This window comes from Myotis lucifugus, unplaced genomic scaffold (genome assembly GCF_000147115.1).
Source record: "Myotis lucifugus unplaced genomic scaffold, Myoluc2.0 scaffold_194, whole genome shotgun sequence".
Taxonomy (NCBI): Eukaryota; Metazoa; Chordata; class Mammalia; order Chiroptera; family Vespertilionidae; genus Myotis; species Myotis lucifugus.
In genome coordinates, this window is record NW_005871242.1 from 518,410 (window position 1) to 542,508 (window position 24,099).

Consider the following 24,099-nt stretch of genomic DNA (forward strand, 5'->3'; position numbering starts at 1 on the left):
GCCGACAGAGTCAAGGTTTCCAGGTTGTATCATGGTGAAGGCCAGGTCCTTGATAGACGCATATCTCTGTAGGTGCTCTTCCGAATATAGCTGAACGTATGCTCTCTCTGTTCAGTGTTCTAACATTTGGGAACCCTCTTTCAATTTCTCTGTAAAAAATGCTTTTAACCCCTCTTTCTGCAAGGTGGGGGGAGGGGCGGCGACAAAGCAGGGAGTTTCGGTCCCTACCAAATATAAAAAACTCAATAATGTACACTTACCCCAACCATTTTTTTTAAATTTCACTATCCATATTTTTCGTTTTCTGTACATTTGGTTTTTGTTCAAATAGACATGTCTCTACTTCCTCCTTTCCTCTTTAATCACAATGGTTTCTTTTCCCTCTTTTATCTTTTAAACAAACCAATTTTACCATTTCAGAACATTCTATTATCTCTAGTCCTTGGTTCTGTTTCTCTACTTGTAGTGCATGCTGACTCCTTCCATAGAATTCCCTTCCTTTTTATCGTTTATACCATTTATTGTGAGCTCACAGATCTCAGGGATTACTGATTTATTTATTCATAGGGGAGCCCTCTGTGTCCTGGGCTGTGAAAGGGTCCCTTTCACAGGGTGGTTTTGCATTGACGTTGGCAATAACTTGTAGGCTTTTACCCATCCAACACCAGTTTTGTGTCACTTTCTAGATTCACGTGAATATACACTTGGACACTTGAACTCCACCCACCCTGTGCTGCAGGCTTGGGTTTCAATTCTACCTGAGTGACCCTCCCTGATCTCGCCCCCGCCCCTCCCCGCCCTTGCCCCCCAACTCTGTAAAACCAGGGTGTCAACCCCCAGCCCCATCTCCTCCTCCCCTGGCCTCCACCATTTAAACTATGTGCCCTCAGGCACATTCTGTAATATCCCTGAAGTTCACTTCCTTTATCTTTAAAATGTTTATATATCAGTAGAGAACACGGGAGAGATTTTGTAAACTTCCCGCTGCTCATATAAGAAGTTAGCTGATTCCTCTCCTTAGCATCCACAGGCCTGTCACTCCCTCACACACTTTGGTAAGTCACCTGTTCCCCTACAAGCTGAGGGAGGGACAGTCTCACTCTTCTTCAGAGGCTCCCTCAAGCATTTCTTTCTTCTGGACTTTGACCAAAAGAGACCAACCGAGCCTGGCCACTGATGCTGCCTAGGAACACTTCAAAGAGCCTACCTCCCCACAATGAAGCCACGTGCATTCTACCTGAACAGTTCAGAAAGCCATGCTGGCCATGAGTGCAGCAATCAGGGAGGAAAGGTGTGGTCAGAGGCCAGTCGGAAGGCACTCTCACCTACCCCCTAACGAATACAGGCCTATGGTTAGCCCAGGTGAGGCTCCGACAGTCCCTCCTTTCCTCTTGGCAGTTCCACGAATGTTCTAACAGCGGACTGGGAGGGAAGAGGTGAACCTACCACTGGCGACTCGTCACCTCCTCATTGAGTCACAGCACAATTGACGTCCCACTCAGCCCAGAGCCTCTCAACAACTGCCAACACTGCGCCAGCCCTGGAGAAGCTCCTGGAAGCTGCGGCCGCCCCCAGGAGGCAGCAGAGAACAGACACCAGAGAAGCGTGCCCCTTCGTTCTGTGCACCTGTACTGATGAACAGGGAGTGAGAATTCAGATTTTAATCCCCAGCTACAGGACTCTTCCCACTGTCCACATGTTCTCCCATACTCCTTCCAACACCCTAAGCCAGCCGTGGGCAAACTACGGCCCGCGGGCCAGATCCGGCCCATTTGAAATGAATAAAACTAAAAAAAAAAAAAAAAGAATGTACCCTTTTATGTAATGATGTTTACTTGAATTTATATAGTTCACACAAACACTCCACCCATGCTTTTGTTCCGGCCCTCCGGTCCAGTTTAAGAACCCATTGTGGCCCTCGAGTCAAAAAGTTTGCCCACCTCTGCCCTAAGCAGTGGTCACTAGTTCAAGATCCCTGCAATAAGCAACAGCTTGCAAATAATCTTGACTTGTTTTCCCTGGAACCTCCCACCTGCACCCAGGTGAAGTCCCTGCTCAATGGCAAAGTCTAAGGCTCTCTTCCTAGAGCAGCCACACTTTCCCTGGGCCTAACTGGGGATCATGAGCCCAGTGAGCTCACTGATCTCAGTGAGGCCACCTGAGTATCACTGTCAGCATTTCCATTTCTCCAGCGGCTGTTCCTGGCGCACTAAGGGTAGTTCAAATCCACTTACTTAACCCACTTTTTAAAATCCTGTGTGTGAAGAGGTATGTCTACCAATCAAATTCAAACAGAAGCACTGTCCTACTCTCCCTACTGCCTTTCCCGATGGTCTTCAAGTGGGGGCAGTGTTTTGCTGACAGATGAATGATCTATATAAGTAAACCTCAAGAGTATTTTTTAAATGATAAAAATGTGCCATCATTTTTTTGTGAAGATAGCAAAAGACTTTCCAAAGTCAATAAAAACTTGCATCTTTTATCCTCTTATGGTAAGCAATAGCATCTGTTGCCCATTCCAATTTCCTGATCAATCCATCTTGATTTATCTATCTAATCCAGTACTTGGCACTTCCTTTTCACATAACTGGGTAAAATGCAACTCCTTTACCCTGCCTTAGAAGGCCCTACAAGATTCTGCCTCTATCCTTTTTTATTTAATCCTCACTGGAGGATGTTTTTTCCATTGATTTTTAGAGAGAGTGGAAGGGAGGGAGGAGGGGGAGAGAGAGAGAAACATCGATGTGAGAGAGACACATCGACTGGTTGCCTCCCACAGGCACCCCAAAAGGGGCTGGGGATGGAGCCTGCAACTCAGGTACGTACGTGCCCTTGACCGGGAATCAAACCCTAGACCCTTTGCTCTAACCAATAAGCCAAACTGGCCAAGGCTGCCCCTTTCTTAATGGTTATCTTTCTAAACTTATCTCTCACTGATATGCTTTACAAACCAATCAGGCTAGTTTCCTCCCTGTTCCTCAAACAATTTATGTTTTCTGCCACCACACCCTTCCTCATACCATGCCCTGTCCCAGAACTCTATCAGGATCCTAGTTATTAAAAACCAATTCACTTCCCCTCCTCCATGAGTCCTCACAAGCACAGCTGAGGGTGAACATCCCCTTCCTTCAGTCACTCTCAGACACGTTTCCCACTGGCCAAAGAATAAACTAAAGCGCAGGAACTGCATCTTCTACTCTGTACCCTCACAGTGCCCAGCACATAAGTGCTCATTCAGTATATTTGTTCAATAAATGCATGCATATATTCACACCTGCAGAATAACATCACACAAAACAAGCAATACCAACCATTTTTACCAGGGCAAATAAGGAACAGGGGTTTAAAATGTCATTTTGATTTGCCTCTGGTACACAGGGAAAACTATGCAAAACCTATGAGTAAAGAAGAACCAAACTCACCCACCAGTAAGAAGAGGATATGCAGACATTGGATTTACATAGCAAAGTAAAAATCATGTTTTATCCAAGTCAAAACAAGCTTAATCAGCACAAAATCACATGTGGCATTCCAAGTTAAGGCTATGTCAAGAAGGAGTATTGGAGTGAGTCTAATCAGTACTCCCTGTCTGAGAAATAGTGACTAGATGACTAAGTGCCCCAAACCGAAAGCCCAGAACAGTTAGGGATTTATGGTCCATGATAAATAGCAAATCGGGACCTGTGATAAAACCTGAATGATTTTTAAAATTAACTTAGCTGTTTTAAACTTTACTAACAGTCCCCAACTATTGAAATATCTAATAGACATTCATTATTAAGGTAAAAGAGACTACATTAGCTCATATTCCTTGTCCATCCAAAACAGAAATCAGTCTCAGACAGTGAGGAAAGTCAGGTCTGTCCTTCTGAACGTCAACTTCAAAGGTCAGGGATATGATGATAATAGCAGCAGCCAACACTTTTATAGCAGTTACTACATGCAGAGTGTGGTTCTGAGAGCCTTACATATGTCAATTTACTTAATCCTCAAAAGAATTCTGAGACACACTTCACTATAATCTTCTTTTCCAAGTAGAAAACTAAGCCACAAATACATTAGATAACTTACTCAAGGTCACACATCCCATAAGTTACAAGGCCAGTTTCAAATTCCACAAGTCTAGCTCCAGAGCCCAGGCTCCTAACCACACGCAATATCCCTTTCCTAATTCCCGAGACATGCTAACACTCCCTGATGTAGAACTCAGAAATGCAGGATGTGACCCTTGTAGTCTGTTCTAGGTGATTTCAAATGGGTGCTTGAAGCATTCCCAGCTCCTGAGATTTTCCACCCTCTAATTTAATCAGTGACCTGAAAGGGGAGGGGAGGGAAACACTTACTAGTATCTGGAGTTTTCTCTTCAGATTTGCCAAATAAAAATTCATATTTGGCCTTGGCAACACTCTGGGAATGTGCTGATGCATTGTTAACCCAAACAAACGTCTCTGCCTGCAAAATCAGAAAACAAAGGCGTAATTAAAATACATCCTAAAGCAAACCGACCAACAAGAAGTTGGGTAAGCAATGACTTGCTACAGTGCTACACAGCCACTAAACATGAAACACACCCTGCCAAAAGTCAGAACGCAAGAGAATGGCTGCAAGATTACAACTATGTAAGAAAAGATAAACACATGAACGTGGATGAGGAAATAAAAAAGCATGAAAAGTTCGGCTTGATTGGAAGGCAGAATTATGGTAGAATTTTTTAAAATTAGGTTTACATTACTTTTTTTTCGATTAGACAACTGTGTTTTATTTTTAGACAATTCATTTTCCAAACAATTATCTTACCCACAGCCCAAAGCAGGAACATTTCTGCTGTGTGTGGGATCTGCTAAAGTGCGCCAACAAAAAGGAGTCTTTCCCCCAAAAAGACCACATTTTTATTTAATCCGGAACCCCATTCAGCCAAACAAGGCATGGAAGAACCCAGCTTCCCATTTACTCTGTTTTAAATTTGAGATCTGTCCCAGTGGTCTCTGGCATTCTTAAAAGTTGCTTATTTGAAAGAAACATTACACAGGTGACTGTGAAAGTAGTTCATGCCTTGATTCTGAATTCCTACAACCTTCTTCCTCGTTGCTTTAGACAAATGACATAAGCGGAAGGCCTCTCTTCTCTGGACTACGATTGATTAAAAATAAGTAATAAAGTAGAAATTTCAAAACATAAAGAAAGTTGACCTAGTCCACTCTGCTTCTTTCCGGTCCAGACATTGCCCACACTGGCTTCTACCCTCTAATGAGACACGTTTCCCATGTCTGTGCAGCAAATGACCATTCACTTTAGGAGAGGGGGATATAAAGAGTTTTATCAGCAACCAGGCAACTACTTCAAAGAGGGAAACTTATGACATCTGTTGTATCCTTTGTAGCAGAAATGATGTGACAGTAGTGAGAAGGCCCATGATTGGGCTGTGATGAACCCCTCACCCCACTGCAGGCTCAGTGGGCAGGCCTCTCTTTGTTCTTGTACACTGATATCACAGAGCTAACTTGTACAATTTTGAGATTGGCAATTTCTTAAAATAGCTCTATAATCACTTAATGTTCATAATGTGTAAAATTCATCTTTGGGGGAAAAAAAGGTGCACACTCCTTTTGGAGTTACATGCTTGATAATCACAGGTCTTTAATTACCCTTTCCCCAATAGAGAAGAAATATTAAAATTTTGTATTTAGGGAACTTCAGGCTGGTAAAAAGAGGAACTTGGTGCCCCAATTTAGGTAGGATAGTTAGGGAAGGCCCTCTAAGGAACTAATACCTGCAGAGTCTGGAAAGATGAGAGGCTGGAGAAGGACAGAAACATCCATGTAAGCAGCCAATCCATGATTCTCTCTCGTCGTCGATGTTTCTCTCTCTCTCTCCCTCTCCCTTCCTCTCTGAAATCAATAAAAATATTGAAACGATAATAACTCACTCACTCAAAACCAAGACTTGATTTCAACATTCACACTCCACGTCTTATCCAACCCCATCTGCTCCTATCACTCAGCCCATGGAAACAGGGCACCACACATGCCAACTTCAGTGCGGGCAGGGACTAACAGGGGTGGGCAAACTTTTTGACTCGAGGGCCACAATGGGTTCTTAAACTGAACTGGAGGGCCGGAACAAAAGCATGGATGGAGTGTTTGTGTGAACTAATATAAATTCAAAGTAAACATCATTACATAAAAGGGTACGGTCTTTTTTTTTTTTTTAGTTTTATTCATTTCAAGCGGGCCGTAGTTTGCCCACGGCTGGACTAACAGTTCAGTGCTAAAGCTACGAAAGGTAATGGTTAGGTGTTACAGGGCTGAAATGTGTCCCCAAAAATTCATATATCAAAGCCCTAAACCCAGTGCCTTCAATGTGATTCTACCTGGAGACAGGTCTATAGGGTCATTAGGATGAGCCCTAATCCAATATGACTGGTGTCCTTATAAAAAGGCCACAGACACCCAGAAGGAAGAGCATATGAAGAAACAGGGAGAAGGCAGCCATCTGCAAGCCAAGGAGAGAGGCTGCAGAAAACACAAACCCTGCTGACAGCTTGAATGTGGACTTCTAGGCTCCAGATCTGTGGAAGGTATTTTTGTTCTGGTTGTCTAAGCCACCCAGTCTGTGGTACTTTATTAATGACGTTGGTAAAGTGACACAGTAGAGAAAGCTAAAGGAATAAGAAAGGAATGGGAAATTGTTTAACACTTGGAGTGCGGGTGAATTTCCCGCCAAAATATAAGATGGCTCTGTCTTTTGGTTTTGTTCCATCCACCAAAAGGGTGGATTACAAACAAATATTTGGTAATACGCAGTTACAATCGGCCCGAGTTTACACGTTTCCCGCACTCCACCGCAAATCTATATGAACCGAGTTAAAGACGGCTCCCGCAGAGTACGCGCAATTCACGCGAGCCGACTTAACTCGTTTCCCGCACTCCAATTAAGATGACAGGTAATTTAAATCCTGGTAAAAGGGAATACAGAACCCATCCAAGTCACACCACAGAATACTCAAAGGGGAGGTGGGGAGAGGAGTGACTGACACAAGTAGGACTGGTGAAAAGGAATGGTTATCAGTTAGATCAGGGGTCCTCAAACTTTTTAAACAGGGGGCCAGTTCACTGTCCCTCAGACCGTTGGAGGGCCGGACTATAGTTTAAAAAAAAACTATGAACAAATTCCTATGCACACTGCACATATCTTATTTTGAAGTAAAAAAACAAAACGGGAACAAATACAATATTTGTATTTGCATGTGGCCCGCGGGCCGTAGTTTGAGGACCCCTGAGTTAGACCTAGATCCCTTCCTCTATTTCATTAGGCAATGGCACCTCCCCACCCAGGCACAAGAATAAATCTTTATTCACTGGAGAGATATTCCAAAGAACACCTGGCCTGGGGACACCAGGCACAGCTGATACAAGGGTGCCACAGTGGATGGGGGATTCGTTTGCTGGTTGAGATGCTTCGGCTGCTCTCATGCAGCCTATGGAATGCACCCTACACTTGACCCTGCAGACAAGAGATCTGAAGAGCTTCCTCTGCAGAATGCAACCTGCCCAAGACCCAAATAATTAATCAGGGGCCACTAACAAATGCCTAGCCAGATCCTCCTACAGTGAAGCTTAGAACTTCCAACTGGCTATTTAGAACTCACATTATATTCCTTAACTTTCATGACTGCAATGTGTTTTGAAAATTACAGGCCAGTTACTTAGAAGAATATCCTTCAACTTCAGTTTGTCGTTACATTCCCTGATGAAATTCAGATTATGAATCTTTTACAGGGCTATCACAAAAGTGATGGTGTTCTCTTTGCATCCTAGTAGAGGCCCCGGACTTTAATTTGTCCCATTACTGATCATAGTCACTTTGATTTGCCAGGCTTCTCCACTGCCAACTTAAACTTTTCCTCTTTGTCATTAATTAGATGCTGTGGAAAGACACTTAGAAACTAGAAATATCCTGCTCCTCACTGGACTTTCAAATTATAAGTTTATTTTATCAATATGGACTGAATTTACTATTTTATCCAATGGGTTGTAATCCACTACTCTATTATTTATTTCAGTGTCCGAAATGCCTAGTTTTGGTCCGTGGAAGCTCTTTCTAGCTGGCTTCGGTGTCTTTTTCATATGTCTTCATTATTCTCTGAACACTTCTTTACTTTCTGGTACAGTAGGATGTTCCAGGCTTCTGCTCTCTGGAATCAGCCTTTTTTTTTTTTAAATAAAATAAAATATAATAAAAACTTGGTCCCTTTTATTGAGGAATATTATTTGGGATTTAGATACAAGAAATAGACATTGGGTGGTCAGGTATGCTCATTGCTATTTGTTGGGCAGGAGTGGGGGGTGGGGAGGGGAAAGGGGGTACCTGCTCCTAGACCAGTTCAAGGGACAGAGATAGGGAATTTAAACACACACTCGTACACCCACACTTGCTGTAGGCCGAATAAGGGCTTCCCAAGATGTCCACATCCTAATCCCTAGAACCTGTGAATGCTGTTTTATGTGGCAAAGACTTTGAAGATGTGATTTCGTTTCTTGATATGAGATTATCCTGGATTACCTGGGTGGGCCAAGATTTGAGACAGAAAAAAGAAAGTCAGAGGAAAGCAGAGGGAGGGAAAAGATACCATGCTATTAGAAGGAGAAAGGGGCCTAGAGCCAGGGAATGCAGCTCTAGAGGCTGGACATGGGGAAGAAAGGATTCTCCCCAAGAGCCTCCAGAGGAACCACTGCCCTGCTGGCACCCTAATTTTAGCCCCCGACACTCATTTCGGACTGCTGGCCTCCAGAACGCTAAGGGAATCAATTCTGTTGTTTTAAGCCACCAAGTTTGTGGTACTTTTGTTATAGCAGCCACAGGAAACTAATACAGACACAGAGAAATTTACATACAAATGTATATATATATATATATATATACTTTTATATCTATGTTCACTTCTACATCTATCTAATAAAAACACCAGGAGTTCACATGCATATTTTTCCAAAGTATGCTTCTGCTGCTTTCAAATATAAATAAGTGTGTTTTTTTATTTTTTAAATGAGTGTCTTTAATGAAATAACCATTTAATGAGTAGTTTCTATTCCACCTGTATTGTTTCTTCTTATTGCAGTTCATCCAAATACACTTTGCTCTTCCACTATAATTAAATTTTTATTGCTGAAAAACAAACAAAACATCAATTCCTTTAGGCTATAAAGAAATTCATATCCTGTCATGTGCAGCATTTTTCCCTTTAAAAATATATTTGACATATGCCTGCATATAAACAAGCAGAAAAAACATGGGTGTTTGAGAAGAAGGCCAACCCCTTCTTCTCAAACATGTTTAATGTAAAATCCCCTACAACCAGCCCCTACTCCCCTGATAGGCTAACTGGATTGATCTTCCAAAGCCAAGTGCAACTGGGACAGAGAGCATCTCAAGAGTAAAAAGAGGCCAGAAACAGCCAGGAGACAAATAGGGTAACAGAAAGACCAAATCTTTGACTTTTAAAGGTGAGAAACAGCATGAAAACCCAAGGGCAGAGCAGGAAATGTGGCTTCCAGGCCAAGGAGAAGACAGCAGGACACAGACTCAGGACTCGTTCCTCCCTACTCACTATCTAGCCCTGCTGCCAGCCTGTTCCAACTGTGTGAGCACAGAGACGAGAGCTGAATTCATGGCCCTTTTAAAAGCCCCCGGAGGTCCATTCTCATCTTCCCACCAGCTGCTGTCTGTTCACTCAGCCCATTTCCTGAAAGCATACTCCCCTGGGCTGGGCAAGTGGGGGTTCTGCTGTTCCTCCAGGCTCGGAGCTGGGAAGCCAGCCCAAGGGGGGTGGCAGGGGGCTCCAGAGCAGAGACAGAGTCACCAGCTGCTTCCCATTGCCAGGCCCGTGAAGTCAGAGGGAAGGATATAAAAGGAAGCCCCTGGCTGACTCCAGGACCCTTCCCTTGGTAGTCTGCATCCTGGAGACATGTTAGTTGTCTTCAGACCCAGAGGGAAGATTCTATCTCCTTCTAGGAACTGTGCCTGCCCCAGGCCAGACTCTGAATCCAAAATACATTTGGACTTATTATAAATGGTGATAGTAGCTTTATATTTTTTGGAGTTTGATGTAGAAAGTTAGGGACTTGGAAACTAGACAATAAACATTCCTTTGTAACAAAGCCTCCCATAAAACAAACCTAAGACAAAGGGATCAAGTTTCCCTCTCAGCTCCTTCACTAAGGCACCAAGTCACTAAAGCAGTGGTTCTCAACCTTGGCTGCACATTAGAATCACCTGGGAATCTTTTTAAAATCCTGATTTCTGAGATTTTAAAAGGATTTTTAAAAGATTCCTAGGTGATTCTAATGTGCAGCCAAGGTTGAGAACCACTGCACTAAAGTGTTGGAGAGCTTTAAAAGAAAATTACCAACCAAATAGTATTAGTTCACAGTCTACCCTCTGTCTTTCTCACCATTTGACAATCAGTAATGACAGGTGGATAAGCCCTTCCACCCAGAGATGAAGGTGTGAGTTTAGTCTGTCTTGTCTCCTACCCACCACCTACCTTTTTCACCTTCCTGGGCTTTGGTAATGTCTAAAACACATAAATAAAGACTCTGGGCTCTCACTCAGAAGGCTGGAGCTTTCCACACGCAGGGCACACTGGGGATTTAAGTCAGGTGACACGGGAAGACTGAATTGCCACAGAGAACTTTAAAAGTCAGCCCCCCCAAAAATAAAAAATCCTATTTAATAAAGAGGTGATATGCAAATTGACCCTCACGCCCTCACAAGATGGCTGCCTACGACCAGGCCGGCAGGAGGGTTAGTGAGAGACGACCAAACGACTGAACAAGCAGGCTGCATGGGGCGACCAGGCCGGCAGGGGGGTTAGTGAAGGACAACCAAATGATTGAACAGCAGGCTGCGTGGGGTGACCAGGCCGGCGGGGGGGGCAGTTGGGGACTACCAGGCCAGCAGAGGGGGCAGTTGGGAGCAACCAGGCCGGCATGGGGGGGGGGCAGTTAGGGGGGACCAGGCTGGCAGAAGGGGGCAGTTGGGAGCGACCAGGCCTGCGGGTGGATGCAGTTAGGGGTGACCAGGCTGGGGGGGGGGGTCAGTTGGGAGCAACCTGGCTGGCAGGAGGGGGCAGTTAGAGGCGACCAGGCAGGCAGGCAAGTGAGCAATTAGGAGCCAGCAGACCAGGCTTGGGAGAGAAATGTCCCCCGAGGGGTCCCAGATTGGAGAGGGTGCAGGCTGGGCTGAGGGGACCCCCCCCCCATGCACGAATTTCATGCACCGGGCCTCTAGTAATAAAATAAAATAATAAAAGTCAGCCCAGCATAACCAGGATCCCTCTGAGGAAATCAACCAGGTTTTGAATCAGTGACATTGCCAAGTGCTCCTCTATGGATTCAGGAAAAGGAGGAAGATTAGGCCCTAAGAAAACAAATACCAAGCAAAACAGAGAAGATGGTGTCATGTTAAGTGTTCATACATATTTTTGCTGAATCCTCATAAACTCAGCAACCTCAAAAAAAGCCGTGAAACCTTGGCAGAAATACCACAAAGAAATTACGTACACTAAGTATCAGCCTGATTCACCTAAAGCTAAGCTTTGCAAAAATACAAAAGCGTCTTTAGTTATTTCAACGGCTCCAGTAACTTCTGAAACAAAATTAAATCAACTCTATTTTTTAAAGCCAAGTCATTTAGCACTTTGACAAGAAGAAAAAATAGGTGTTAAATGTGAAGTCAACGTGGGAATCATGAGAGGTAAGTTTATTCCCCTTAACTTGGAAGTCAGCTCTGCGTGGCTATGTGTTTTAGTGAAACAGTAGTACACAGGACTGGATCTCACAAATAAGACATGCTGAAGATTGTTCACGATTAAGGTAAGAAAATCCGCCTTAACTTTATTCTCCCTCAAGGATGGATGTGAGTGATTAAAGAAATGAACCCAACATTCTTTTCTCCTTGTGAAGTATTTACCCAACCTGCGTGTAGGGAGAAAAAAATGCCTCTGGACAAACACAAACATTCTGAAAGTCATAAAATCCAGGCTGTAATTTAAGCTAAAATAGCACAGGAAATATTAGGATTAATGTAATCATTGTACTAATTTCTACAGGAAAATATATAGTCCACCTAAACCTTACCAAAGCAAAATATCTCCAAGCACGTGTCCCTTTGAAAAACAAATGATCATGAGTTTGGTATCACAATGAAAATCAGAAGAGTCAGGTCACACACACCCCAGCAAACCCCCGCCCCCGCCCCCGCCCAACCAGGAAGCTTCTGGTTTTGCCCATAGGACATAAGTCCTCACCATTCAGCACCAAGCACTTCAGCCCTGGCAGTTAACAGATGCCATTATGAAGAAATGGACATGAGCTTTTACAAGACACAAACTATTCACTTATAAGCCAAAATGAGTACACTTCTTGAAGATAAATGCTTACATAGCATGTTAAAAGGAAGTCATTCTCTGAGGACTTCTAGGTCCCTCATCAGGAACCTCAGGTTGTCCGTGGTGCCTGACAGTTCTCAACCTCACCCACAGCAGCTGGTGATCTAAGAGGTGTCTTGTTCAGACTCATGCTTGAGAACGATAACATAGGAGTGAAACACCCTGGAGCAGTATCTCTGCTGGTCCAGGCACAACCTGCAACAGAGCACCCGGGATGCTTGTGGATAAACTACAGACTGCTGAGCGAGGCCCAATGAGTCTGATTCAAGAAGTGGTGTGGGAGAACCGGGATTTTTACCTAAGTCCTCCAGCTGATCCGTAGGCATGCTGAAAGCTATTCTGGAGCTCTGGGGGGGGGGGGTTACAGCTGACTCCTCAAAAAGCTCACAGCAAGGAATAAAGCCCATCACTCAGGTCACTTCCACCACCCCTACAACACAAACTACAACCACAAAATACCCCAGAAAATTCAACATCAATTTATTATTTGTAAAAGAAGCCTTAGCAAACTAGGTATACACAGAAACTTCTAGAATCTGATAAAGGCATTACCAAACAATCCCACAGTAAGCATCTTACTTAATGGTGAAATTCTCCTACATGTCCTATAAGCAAACAATACAAAGGAATTTAGTGGTGATTCTTAACCCCTTTTGGGAAGATAACCCCTAAAATATCCTACCTATAATTTCAGGGTATTTCATGACATCATACACTCAGAACTTCCAAAGCCAGAAGTTTCCAAGAATTCCAAATGAAGAAGCCTTGAAATAAGGGTTAATAAAAAGGTATAAAACAGGAATCCTGTATTCTACAGTAAGGTTTTTTAAAATTGTGTAAAACAGGAATCCTGTATTCTATAGTACTATCGGATTCATGGTACTAAAATAAAACTGTATACACTCAGTGTTCAAAACACTTGGATGGATCCTCAGCCTACAAAATAAAGCCCACACTCTGCAGCCCCAAACAATCTGGCTCCAATCTCCTTTTCCGGCGTTTACCTCACATTCTTCCACTGAACTAACCAACAGTATTCCTCTCCTCGGTGTTTAATGCCTCTGACTCCACCAACCTTGTCCTCCACCCTCTTCTCCAAGCTCACTTGCAACCAAGAGAGAAATGGGAGTCAAGACATCATCTTTGTTACTGATGGAGCTGCTCAGAAAAAATGGCCACAGATGGATGACAAGAATGGGCAGAGTTCCCCAGCCAGTCACAGGCACAGCTAGACAACGCCAGGCCAGCCCGGCAGGGCCTGACTCTGAACAGAGAGGCCCAGCAGGCGCGGAGAAGAGGATCTTCATTCTCTCTCCCCAGTTCACCAATCAGATAGGTCATTCATTCCTCTTCCCATGGCGGTTCCTGAAGTGGAAACTGAGGCCAGACAAATGTAGGCTGCCTCACTGATACTCACCTCTTTTTTTTGTTTCAAGGCAAAGTACAAGTCCCGCCCTGACCTAAAACCATCCCATCCCAGACATCATTTATCACGTTATCCTTTCCTTGGAATCCCCATAGCACTTGATGCCTGTGCTACTCTTTTGAGCCAACATTTACAACAGAATCTCTTATACATACTGATGAGTAGTCTATCAAGATAAAATAGACAATAAGTCCCCTGATACCAGGACTCTGATTTATCTCTTTGAATTTTCATCATTTAGATGCATTCCCTGAACAAAGACAACATTCAATTATCCATTGATTTTGAGAAATTATTAATGTCGGAATGTGGAGTGTAGTCTTTGATAGGTAGGAAGGAATCCTAATTAAGGGAGAAATATGATCAAGAGGTGTTTTCTGAAGATTAAGAGTCAATGGCATGTCTGGTTAGAATAAAAGATACAAAGGAAACACAGGACAAAAGTTAAAAGAGAAGAAGCAAGAGAGAGAACTACAGTTATTAGGTGTAATTTGCAAAAGAGTTCTTTGAAAGAGTAATATATTAAAGAAGAAATTATTTTTAAAAAAATGGAAAGCTGTCCAACAAAGACAACTGAATAAAAACAAATAATGACAACAGATTAGGAAACGCATAAAGGTTGCCATGGGTCACTGGGTGACAATAAACTGATGTTTCCATGATATTGGTAACATAACAGGGCTGTTATAAATGTGAGGTAGTAAGTCATTTTTTACTCTTTCTATGTATAACCCACAGATCCTAATTAGATAGATCCTTATTAGAGGTCCAAATCGACCTGAAAACAATAATGAAGATGACTCCAGGAACTGAAAACGAGACTTCTGGAGGGAGTAAAAAAAGCTTAGGGCAAATATAAAAATTTGTTTTTCCTGAGGGATAATCATACTCTTGAAGACTAGGAGTTAAAGAGAATACAACAGACATTTTACAACTCCACTGAAAAATGGAGAAATTCAGCAACAGAGAAATTTTATCTAAATATGAAGGAGAAACTCTCTAAACGCAAACAATGTTAATGGAGCAATGGCAGAAAAAATATTACCTTTTTAAATTAGTTAACTCCATACTTGGAGTCCATATGGTTGTCAACACAATGGGATAACAATACATAACACAGAGAAGGTTGCGTTTTGAGCTATCTGAAGACAAAGACAACAACAAGAAAGCCATAAAAATTAAATATATACATAAGGTTGTTGTAGATATAGTCCTCGAGAGAGGTCTTTAAAATTCCCATCAAGGTAACTTATTTGTCCTGAGTCAAATAGCATGATAAATCAGATATCTAACAAAAATATCCTGGTCAAGAGTGGATATGCTTCCTTCAGTGCTCAGAGCTCACTCCCTCAAGCCCATAACAAGACATCACTTGCATTCTGGATGAAACCATGTGAAATCTACACTTTCATTGTGCAGAAATCTTATATTAGTCTCACAGTGAAATAGGTCAACTAGGATTCTGAAAACTATGCCACTCCTATCGAAAATTTCCTTAAAATTTTTCTCCAACATTAAAAAACTTAGAAATCTTTGGTTTGCCTTACAGTTGTGAATATATGACAATACAGGGGAAGGAATTGAGTGAGGGGAGAGTAATGTCATTTGGGGGGGAAATGACAAATCACATTGCTAATGCATCTCCAGCGAGATGTCTGTTTTTTTAACTAGGTTTTTAGATTAGTCCTAAACTGAGAATGGAAACAACTTTGGAGTTAATCCAGTTATTCCAGTGGATGCCTGAATCCTTCCATAGCCCCTCAAGTTCAAATACCTCCAACTGCTGAAGAATTGGTTAGCATATTTTTTTCTTAATGTTACTTATGATTACGAACTATGAGCCAGGCACTGTGCCGAGAACTTTATATACCACATCACCGTTTTCTTTACAAGCACCTGAGCTCTAGGTTCTGTTGTCACTCCGAGCTGGAAGACAAGGAGACACAGAAAGACAAGGTCATATCAGGCAACCAGTGGAGCCAAGATTGGCCATGATTTTTGGAAGGTTCTGTTTAGACACCATATATATTCCCATACATTACGAACCAAAGAACTTAACCCTCTTAATTTCTGCTTCTAAAACAAAAATTTTCCTTTAAAACTTTCCTCATGTGCATAACAGGTTCTCTAAGGTTTCTTTCTGTGTTATAGATTGCAGTTTATGAACTTAAAGTTTTTCCCCCTTATTTTATCCACACATAACTAGCAATAACTAAAATTCAAAACATCAAGACAAATTGCTTCCTCTCTATGAATGTTAGTACCTGCTTCACATAATTTAGCCCAAAAAAGTAGGCCTACTTTATGTATGGAGAAAAGAAAAGTTACAAAAAATATGGAATTTATTTTAGCACTTTCTCCAAAAAAATGTAATACCTCATTAAGAAAACAGCACATCTATGCATAGTTTCTACCTGTATGTGCCTATAGGCAAAATAGCTTAATTAAAATAGGTTCTAAGAAATAATTTTTTAAAATTCTAATTAATAACTCTTGTTGCATTGCACAAAACTCATGCTTTCCTCCTTAAAACCTGAGGTACTTTTTTACTCCAAGGACTGGGTTGCCTCAGAACTAATTCATAGTGCAGGCATTGATTTTCTCCTGACAGTGATACCTCCTGAGCAATCAAGGACTCTTAACGTCTCTGTGGCAAGGTCTCCCTTCATCTATCTCCAAAGCAGCGAAATGTCGAGTGGCTAGAACTGGCTGTTTTTCCCCAGAGAGGCACAAAAGACTCCTGTGTCTACAATCTTCTCAACCCAGCGCCAGTGGTCTCCATTCTACATCCAAGCCACCACCCTTTTCACATATTTTGAAATTCAAAGAGAACATAATATTATAAACAAAGTGACACAGATTTCTTCATGGGGCTACAGGACAGACTTATTATTATAACTAATGTTGCTTTTAGGTCAGACTTTTTTGCTTTTACAACCCTAAAATGTTTTCCTAAATCCCAGCCCTACAGTGTTTAAAACAAACCACTAAAAAACAATCTGCATGGCCAACTTATTCTTCATTGAAGCTCAGCTCACAAAAAAAAGGTTCATTCATGTTACAAAGCTATTTTTAAATGTGCCTAACTCATTGCTTAGAATCCACTAACAAGTACGCATTATACTTCAGTGGAATTTTAAAAGTTTAAAATTATATTTCTCCCAGCTCATTTCCACCTCCCCCCATTATGCCATCCTGAATATCAACATTATTTTAAACTTTGCTGTTTTCTATTAACAGTAGCTTCATTCATTGGCCGTTCAGATAAGCCTTTCTGAGCGCTCTGGCATCTGACTTTTCAATTCAGCCACAGCAGTCAGGTCTTGGCTACCTCAAGATGTATGAGCACATCCTGCCAAAGCCCAAGGGAAGTTTCTCCCACTGAAATCCGAGAGAGACCTACCATGGACAGGAGGCTCTGCCCGTCAGGAGCCAGCATCCCTTCTGGGCCATTCACACAAGGACAGTGGGCTTTACTGGCCAGGCTTCGTTCTCTCTCACCCCATCGCCCCTCCTTGGCACATCCCCTGGGGAACATGCACATCAGGTGGCCAGAAAGACAATTTGCTACTCAAGTAGGGCACAAGGTTTAAACTGTGCTCTAAAAAATTACAGCCTCCTGTTATTTGCAGACTTGAGGCTACAAAATGCAGTAAGAGGTCTATAGAAAAAGTGTCCAACCCAACAAATTGGCCAAGAATTCTGGTCAATTTGCAGGATTCTTGAGATGGATGGCAAGTTAAAACATGTGAAGCCAACAGGCCGACTCTTCATTCTGACATATGGATACTAACACACCTACTAAATGGGCCTCAAGCTTAATAAGGCCCTTTACTGTTTAAAGCAAAATGTGAGCAAAATAAATGGAAGCTTCAGAGCAGAGTAAAAGGCATGCCTGGTGAAACTGTGCGTCATAGAACACTTGGTGTTTTTCATGCCCATTTCTCCCAGTGAGTTTAAGGCATATTAGTAGAATGATCTCATTAATCCTTACAAAACCTGATGAGGGAAGTAGGCAGCAGGTATTTTAATCTCCCTTTTTAAAATGAAAAGAAAAAAAAGTGCTATGCCACTTTTCCCAGGAGTGCAGCTGGCACACAGTCCCACAGTCAGGGAAACAGCTGACTGGACAGAGTAGATTGGAGTCTCTGGGCTATTTTCAAGGAAGTACTTCTCACTGAGATAAGATGGACTTCATTAGGCAGCTGTATATTATGTACTTTCCAAATGGACTGCCACTCCACTTCTCACAAAGTTGTTACACTCTACACTACACTGTCAAACAAAGTAGTTGTTTGTGTGTGTTGTTGTTGTTGTTGTTGATGATTCTCACCCAAGGATATTTTTCCATTGAAGGGAGGGGGAGAGACAGAAAGAAACATCGATGAGAGACACATCAATTGGTTGCCTCCCACATGAGCCCTGATCAGGGCCAGGGATAGAGCCTGCAACCTAGGTACATGCCCTTGACTGGAATCGAACCCAGGACCCTTCAGTCCGCAGTCTGACAGTCTATCCACTGAACCAAACTGGCTAGGGCAAAAAAGGTAGTTTTTTAAAATGCACAACTCCCCAGATTCTTAACTTCCTGTCATGCCCTCCAACTGTGCCTCTCAAACAGGAGTACCCTCAACTCCTCAGGGTTACTCAGTGATATGCCAAGGGGCACACCAAGTCTCAGAACCAATGGGCACACTTTTTGGAGCTCAGTTTGAATAGATCCTTTAAAATAAAATAAAAAACTGATTTTTAAAATAAGTATATTTTCTGAAATGGAATGCATAATTGGCATGAAGTTTTTAAATGAGTAATAAAAGAACCAAGACCACCTCAGCACGCTGCTTCAGGGTATGCGTGCCCTCAAGCAGGACAGGAAAGGGACAGAGGGACGCTACTGGTAATTTTGGTTTTAGGTGGTTCAGGTGAAATGTTTGAGAAGCTCTGAAAAACATAACTAAGACGTTTAAGAGAAAAAATCATTCCAATCTACTTCCCTGACCCAACCTATTCCAGGCAGATGGGAATACATCTTTTCATAAAGGCTTCTCTTCGGCTTATTTTTTCCCCACAGAGGCTCTAAAACTTAGAGTTGGATTCTACCTCAGACCTTCTACAAAAGTATCCTAAGATTACCAGTGTAAATGATACATCCATGTGAAACCGAGGCAACATCCAAAGCCACGCAATGTGTTCATTTGACTACCTTCAGAATGTGTAACACAGCAGGTTCGCCCTGCTGAAGTCCTTCAGTAAAGGCACCTTCCTCCTTTGACTCCCAGGACAGTGTTCTCTCTACTATTTCAACTGGAAAATTAGAAAAATAAAGGAAAGGCACATGACCACATTGTCACACGATCTAGTTAGTAACCAAAGATGACGGCACATAAAAGTAACTGCAGGTCATCAGGAAAACCAACTGACTGGGCAAACACAGGCTTCTCCCAACACTTTCTTCCAAATGGGTAGGATTAGGATTAGATATCAAGGGCTCATTCAGATATTACCAGAAGCTATGAGGGGAACTGCTTGCAGCATCTGAGTTCAACCAGAGGCTAGTGAATGATCTAAACCTAAACCACCAGAACTAAACGGGTATCCCCACTGAGGAGCCAACTGAGTAACTATGACCATGGGAGACGTTCATTTCTGCTCCTCAGGATAGCTCTAGATTTATTAAAGAACCAGGGTGCAGAAATGCATGCCACGTTCCTATGGTTCCTGAAATTGCCAGAGAAGACAAATCTTCTTTTTTTATCATCATCCCAGGATATGTTTATTGATTTTGAGAGAGAGAGATGTGAGAGAAATATCCTCCCGTATGTGCCTGACTGGGAATTGAACCGCAACTTTTTGGTGTGCTGGACAATGCTCCAACTAACTGAGCCACCTGGCCAGGGTGGAAACTCTTCTTGATTCTCAATTGTTCGACGGTCCCAGGCTCCTGAAGTGGAAACAAACACACTCATGTGCACCCCACACAACTCTGCACACTGCTCCAGGGCGGCCACAGCCCTCAGATAAGATCACCTTCTCTTTCCACCCAATAACTGAAAATTCCCAATTCAGAGCAACTGCTCCCAAACCCAATTATGACTAATTAATATGCTCAGGCAGTCAGGAAGGTTTCACAAGCATATCATAAAATATGTTAAACTTTATTTTTAAGAACAGAACTTGTATATTTAAATGAATTGTCCTTATTCAAAGAGTTACCCTAGGAAACCACGCACATTATTTCAAGGAATTCAAGCAGATCATTTAGAATTCCTATTCTGAAATAACAACCAATACCAGTTTTCACATCATATAAGACAGGTTGTACTAGAGAAAAATTGGTTTCCCAGCTTGCCATCAGCTGGCTTACAGAGCAAGCTTGAAAAGTTGTGGCCTGACTCAAAAATCAAATCCACCCACACAAAAATAAAGGTCCACCACCACTGAGAATAATTTTTTTTAATGCAATAGAGGATATAAATGTAATTCCAAAGAAAAAGATCCAACAACACGCTGAGCTACTGAAACATCACTGAAATAAGTGTATAGCCTTCCTGGTGTCTACTCTGGAAAGAGTAACATTCTTTTAAACCTTTAAGTTCCATATAAAATGTATCAAACTATTTAATAAACACCAGGTGGTGGCTCATGTTCAGCAATGACTTCCGGAATAGCTTCTTTTACTGGGATCCCTCTTAACAGCTCTAAGGTGCTAAGTAAAGTCACATCATATACAATTTTTTTAAAATCCCTTTCCCTCGAATATTTTTGCACTCTTCAAGTGTCTCACAAAGTACACTATCTTAATTAACCCTCAAAACAAAACAGCTGAATTTAGGTGCAAAATACAGTCAGAAAGAAAGAAAAGAAAAAAAAGACTCCGTATTATCTTGGCTCTTTACCTGTATAGAAATCCACAGTACAATGTGAATTTGTGGAATGACCAGAAAACATTACCAATTCCTGATGGGGGAAGACTCAGTAATGAAGTACCCATGCTTTAGGCCTTGTTAAAAAATATTTTATACCACTAGCTTTTTATTAGTGGCCATTTCTAAAGAGAGATCCCACTATACCTTATTTGCTCAATGTATGGTATTCACAGAAATATGCTAATAAACAAGAAAATTTTCCCTGAGATTTTCAGCAAGATGGTGTAAGATCACATTAATTAAATGCCCTTGGTAGTCTGAATGTTTTTCTTTAAGAAAATTCAATATCCAAATTATTATAAGGGATCTATCCTTGGCTATCATACTCTATAGACCTGGACTCTTGTTAATGTACCTACTCTTTCAAGTAAATGGGTGTAATTTAAAGTAAACCCAAGGATCTTTCAAAATCTTAAAATTCTAGTCACAAGGAGTAAATATTCAGGGAGAAAGGATGGATTATTATCATGAATCTGCAGACACCAGACACATGGTCTCCATATGAATGAACCTCAGGGAATTTTATTTAAACCCTCAAATTGCATATAGCTTTAAGATTTAAAAAGTTTATTCCTGCTAATAATGTATGCATGTATATGCATGATAACATTATTTTTAACTATCTAATTTTTTAAAATGAGAAATACATGCTTGAAAGAAAAGGAAAGAAAGACAATTAATTTACCCCAATATATCCCATCACTAATAAACCAACTTTCCTCATTTTCTTATATTTGCAATTAGAGCCCTTTCATGGAGCTCAATTAAAAACTTGTGTTCCTAACTAGATGGTAACCTTTCTATAAGTCAATCAAACATAGCTTTACCTTTTTATAACACTTTCCACATCCTAAAGTCCAACATCCTGGCATGTTCCCTGCCTGACCTCCTTTTCTTAACAGTGCCTGCTTTGAACGGGTCAAAAAATTATATCTTCCCTAGAAAAGTACTCTGAAAATTAACCGGTTAAGGATGAAAAGAAATAATTCCTAACGGCCACATGAATAGCAATTATCCACCCCAGGGAGCGCATTCCTTCACTAAGGCATCCAAACCCCAGAGGTGCTCAGGCAGGGATGATTAAACACCAGAACCCTGCACCATGACTTGAAAACAGTCAATTAAGGATGTACCTGTCTAGTTCCTGGTTAAAAACAAGAAACTGACTCAGGTTAGGCGGAAAAAGTATGTGTTTACTGGCAAGGTTTTGGGTAGCCCGCCATCAGCAAGAGGGCTGTAAACCAAGGCTCGGCCTGGGACCACGTGGGACAAAGCAGAGCCAAGGCCCTACCACAGAAGAGCCTACCCTGCCAGAGCCACTGCCTCTCCACAGTGGCAGTCACCTCCATTCACCTGGCCTGTGGACCCTTGACACTGTCAGCAGGATACTGACCCATCCACCTCCAAGTCTTCACAGGCAGGAGGAGCTCAGAACCATCTCCTGAGATGAGAACTCAAGAGGCCATGGATGACGTGTCTAATCTGCTAACCAGAGGAATCAGGGGAGGTCTGCCTGCCTCCGGCTCCAGCCCAGGGAGGCTGACACGGGCTTCTCATCTGCCTTTGATCTCCTCAAAAAAGAAAGGGACCAGGCACAAAAGAGATAAATGTCTGCCACAGGAGGATCTAGAAAAAATGATTTATAGGGTACCTTCCAGTTCTATATACTATGAAGAGTTCAGATAAAGATGTAATGCTTATCACACTAAACAGAGAAAGTATGAATCTTACTGATTCAAGTCACAGGAAATGAATAGCCCATGTCCTCAATCTATTTTGATCAAGAACAATCTGATGGAAGTTACTCATTAAAACAAATCAAATACAGTACCTTCTGTCAATTTATCAATGTATAGATTCATTTATCTATTTAACTGGCTTGTGAAAACAAAATGAAATTGATTTCCCCCAACGATACTTAGTAAAATATTGTTATAATGTTTAGAGCAAATAGCAGGAGAGGTGAAGGGAGTCTATGAGAAACTCGTGTGCAGGAAGAGCACACATTTTCTGCTACTCTAGAGAACACAGGTGTGATCAAACATAGATGCTACAGAGTCAGATTTCGACTCAACATACATAATACCTCCGAACACTTGAAGGAATCCAAAAATGGGGTAAGCTCCCCACCACGGTTAAGTATAGGAGCAGACGAGGCAGCCACTTTAGGAACAGAGTACAATGTGTGTGTGTGCCCTCTAACTTCATGTGTTGAAACCCTAACCCCAAGGTGATGGTACTTGGAGGTGGTGCCTGTGGAAGGGGATTAGGTCATGAGGGTGGAGCCCTCATGTGTGGGATGAGTGCCCTACAACAAGAGGCCAGACAGCTGGGTAGCTACCTTTCCACCATGAGAGAGGACAGCCCTCTGTAAACCAGGAAGAGGCACCTCACTAGAACCCACCAATGCCACCCCTGATCCTGGACTTCCAACCTCCTGAACGATGAGAAAGAAATGTTTACTGTTTAAGCCTCCCAGTGTATGGTAATCTGTTATAGCAGCCCAAATTAACCAAAACACACAGCATGAGAGCTGCCAGCATTGAATAAGTGGGTGGGCTGGTTGGTCCAAACTTTTCAAGTCCTATCCAACTAGGTTCTAAAAAAAAAAGTGATTTCTGTGCTCACTTTGGCAGCACATAAACTAAAAAAAAAAAAAATGATTTCTATAATCTGAAAAAAATGAGCTGAAATTAACAAGATAAAAATTTGAATTGGACTAAAATAACAGACCAGATACAGGATGGACTAGAATACGAACATGAATGTTGGGGGTTTGTTCAGCAGACCTCCTAACACAATCTTAGAGGTTAGTGTGCAGTACCCAAACTGCTCAGACCACCTGGGAGTCCTGAGTTCATCTTGGGATTTCCCATTTTAAAAAGAACAATGGCGCCCTGGCTGGTGTTAGCTTCATGGTTAGAGCGCCCTGAAGGGTCTTGGGTTCATTCCCAGTCAAGGGCACATACCAGGGTTGCTAAGGAGCGCAGCAGGCCTGCTCGCTGTTACATCAAGCAGGTCCTGTAGTCTTGACTACAGTAGGTACTTCCTTGCTTTTCACGGGAGGAAAGGGTGGACCACAGTGCTAATTGCAAACAGCTCAAAGAGAAAGAAAAGCACGCACAGTCTTCTTCCTTGACCGCAAGGAGGGCTGTTACCATGTACTGTTGCCATGGCATTGGGGAACTAGAGAACGCAGCATTCCAACACCAGAGTAGGAAGAGAATCCCTCTAGTGAGGAGAGTACAAAAGGTGACAAGAGGTTCAGTCCCTGGAAGAGCTGAAGCCCACTGGGCGGC

At 42.2% G+C, this 24,099-nt stretch overlaps 1 protein-coding gene across 2 annotated transcripts in view; it reads right to left on the reverse strand.

Annotated features, from left to right (window-relative positions):
* PSD3 (pleckstrin and Sec7 domain containing 3) overlaps nucleotides 1-24,099 on the reverse strand; it is a 414,114-nt gene that overhangs the window by 299,222 nt on the left and 90,793 nt on the right. For both annotated transcript variants that reach the window (XM_014462866.2, XM_023760800.1), the window contains exon 2: nucleotides 4,344-4,452. In XM_014462866.2, the coding sequence (XP_014318352.2) occupies nucleotides 4,344-4,452 (109 nt within the window). The remainder of the gene's footprint in view (nucleotides 1-4,343; nucleotides 4,453-24,099) is intronic.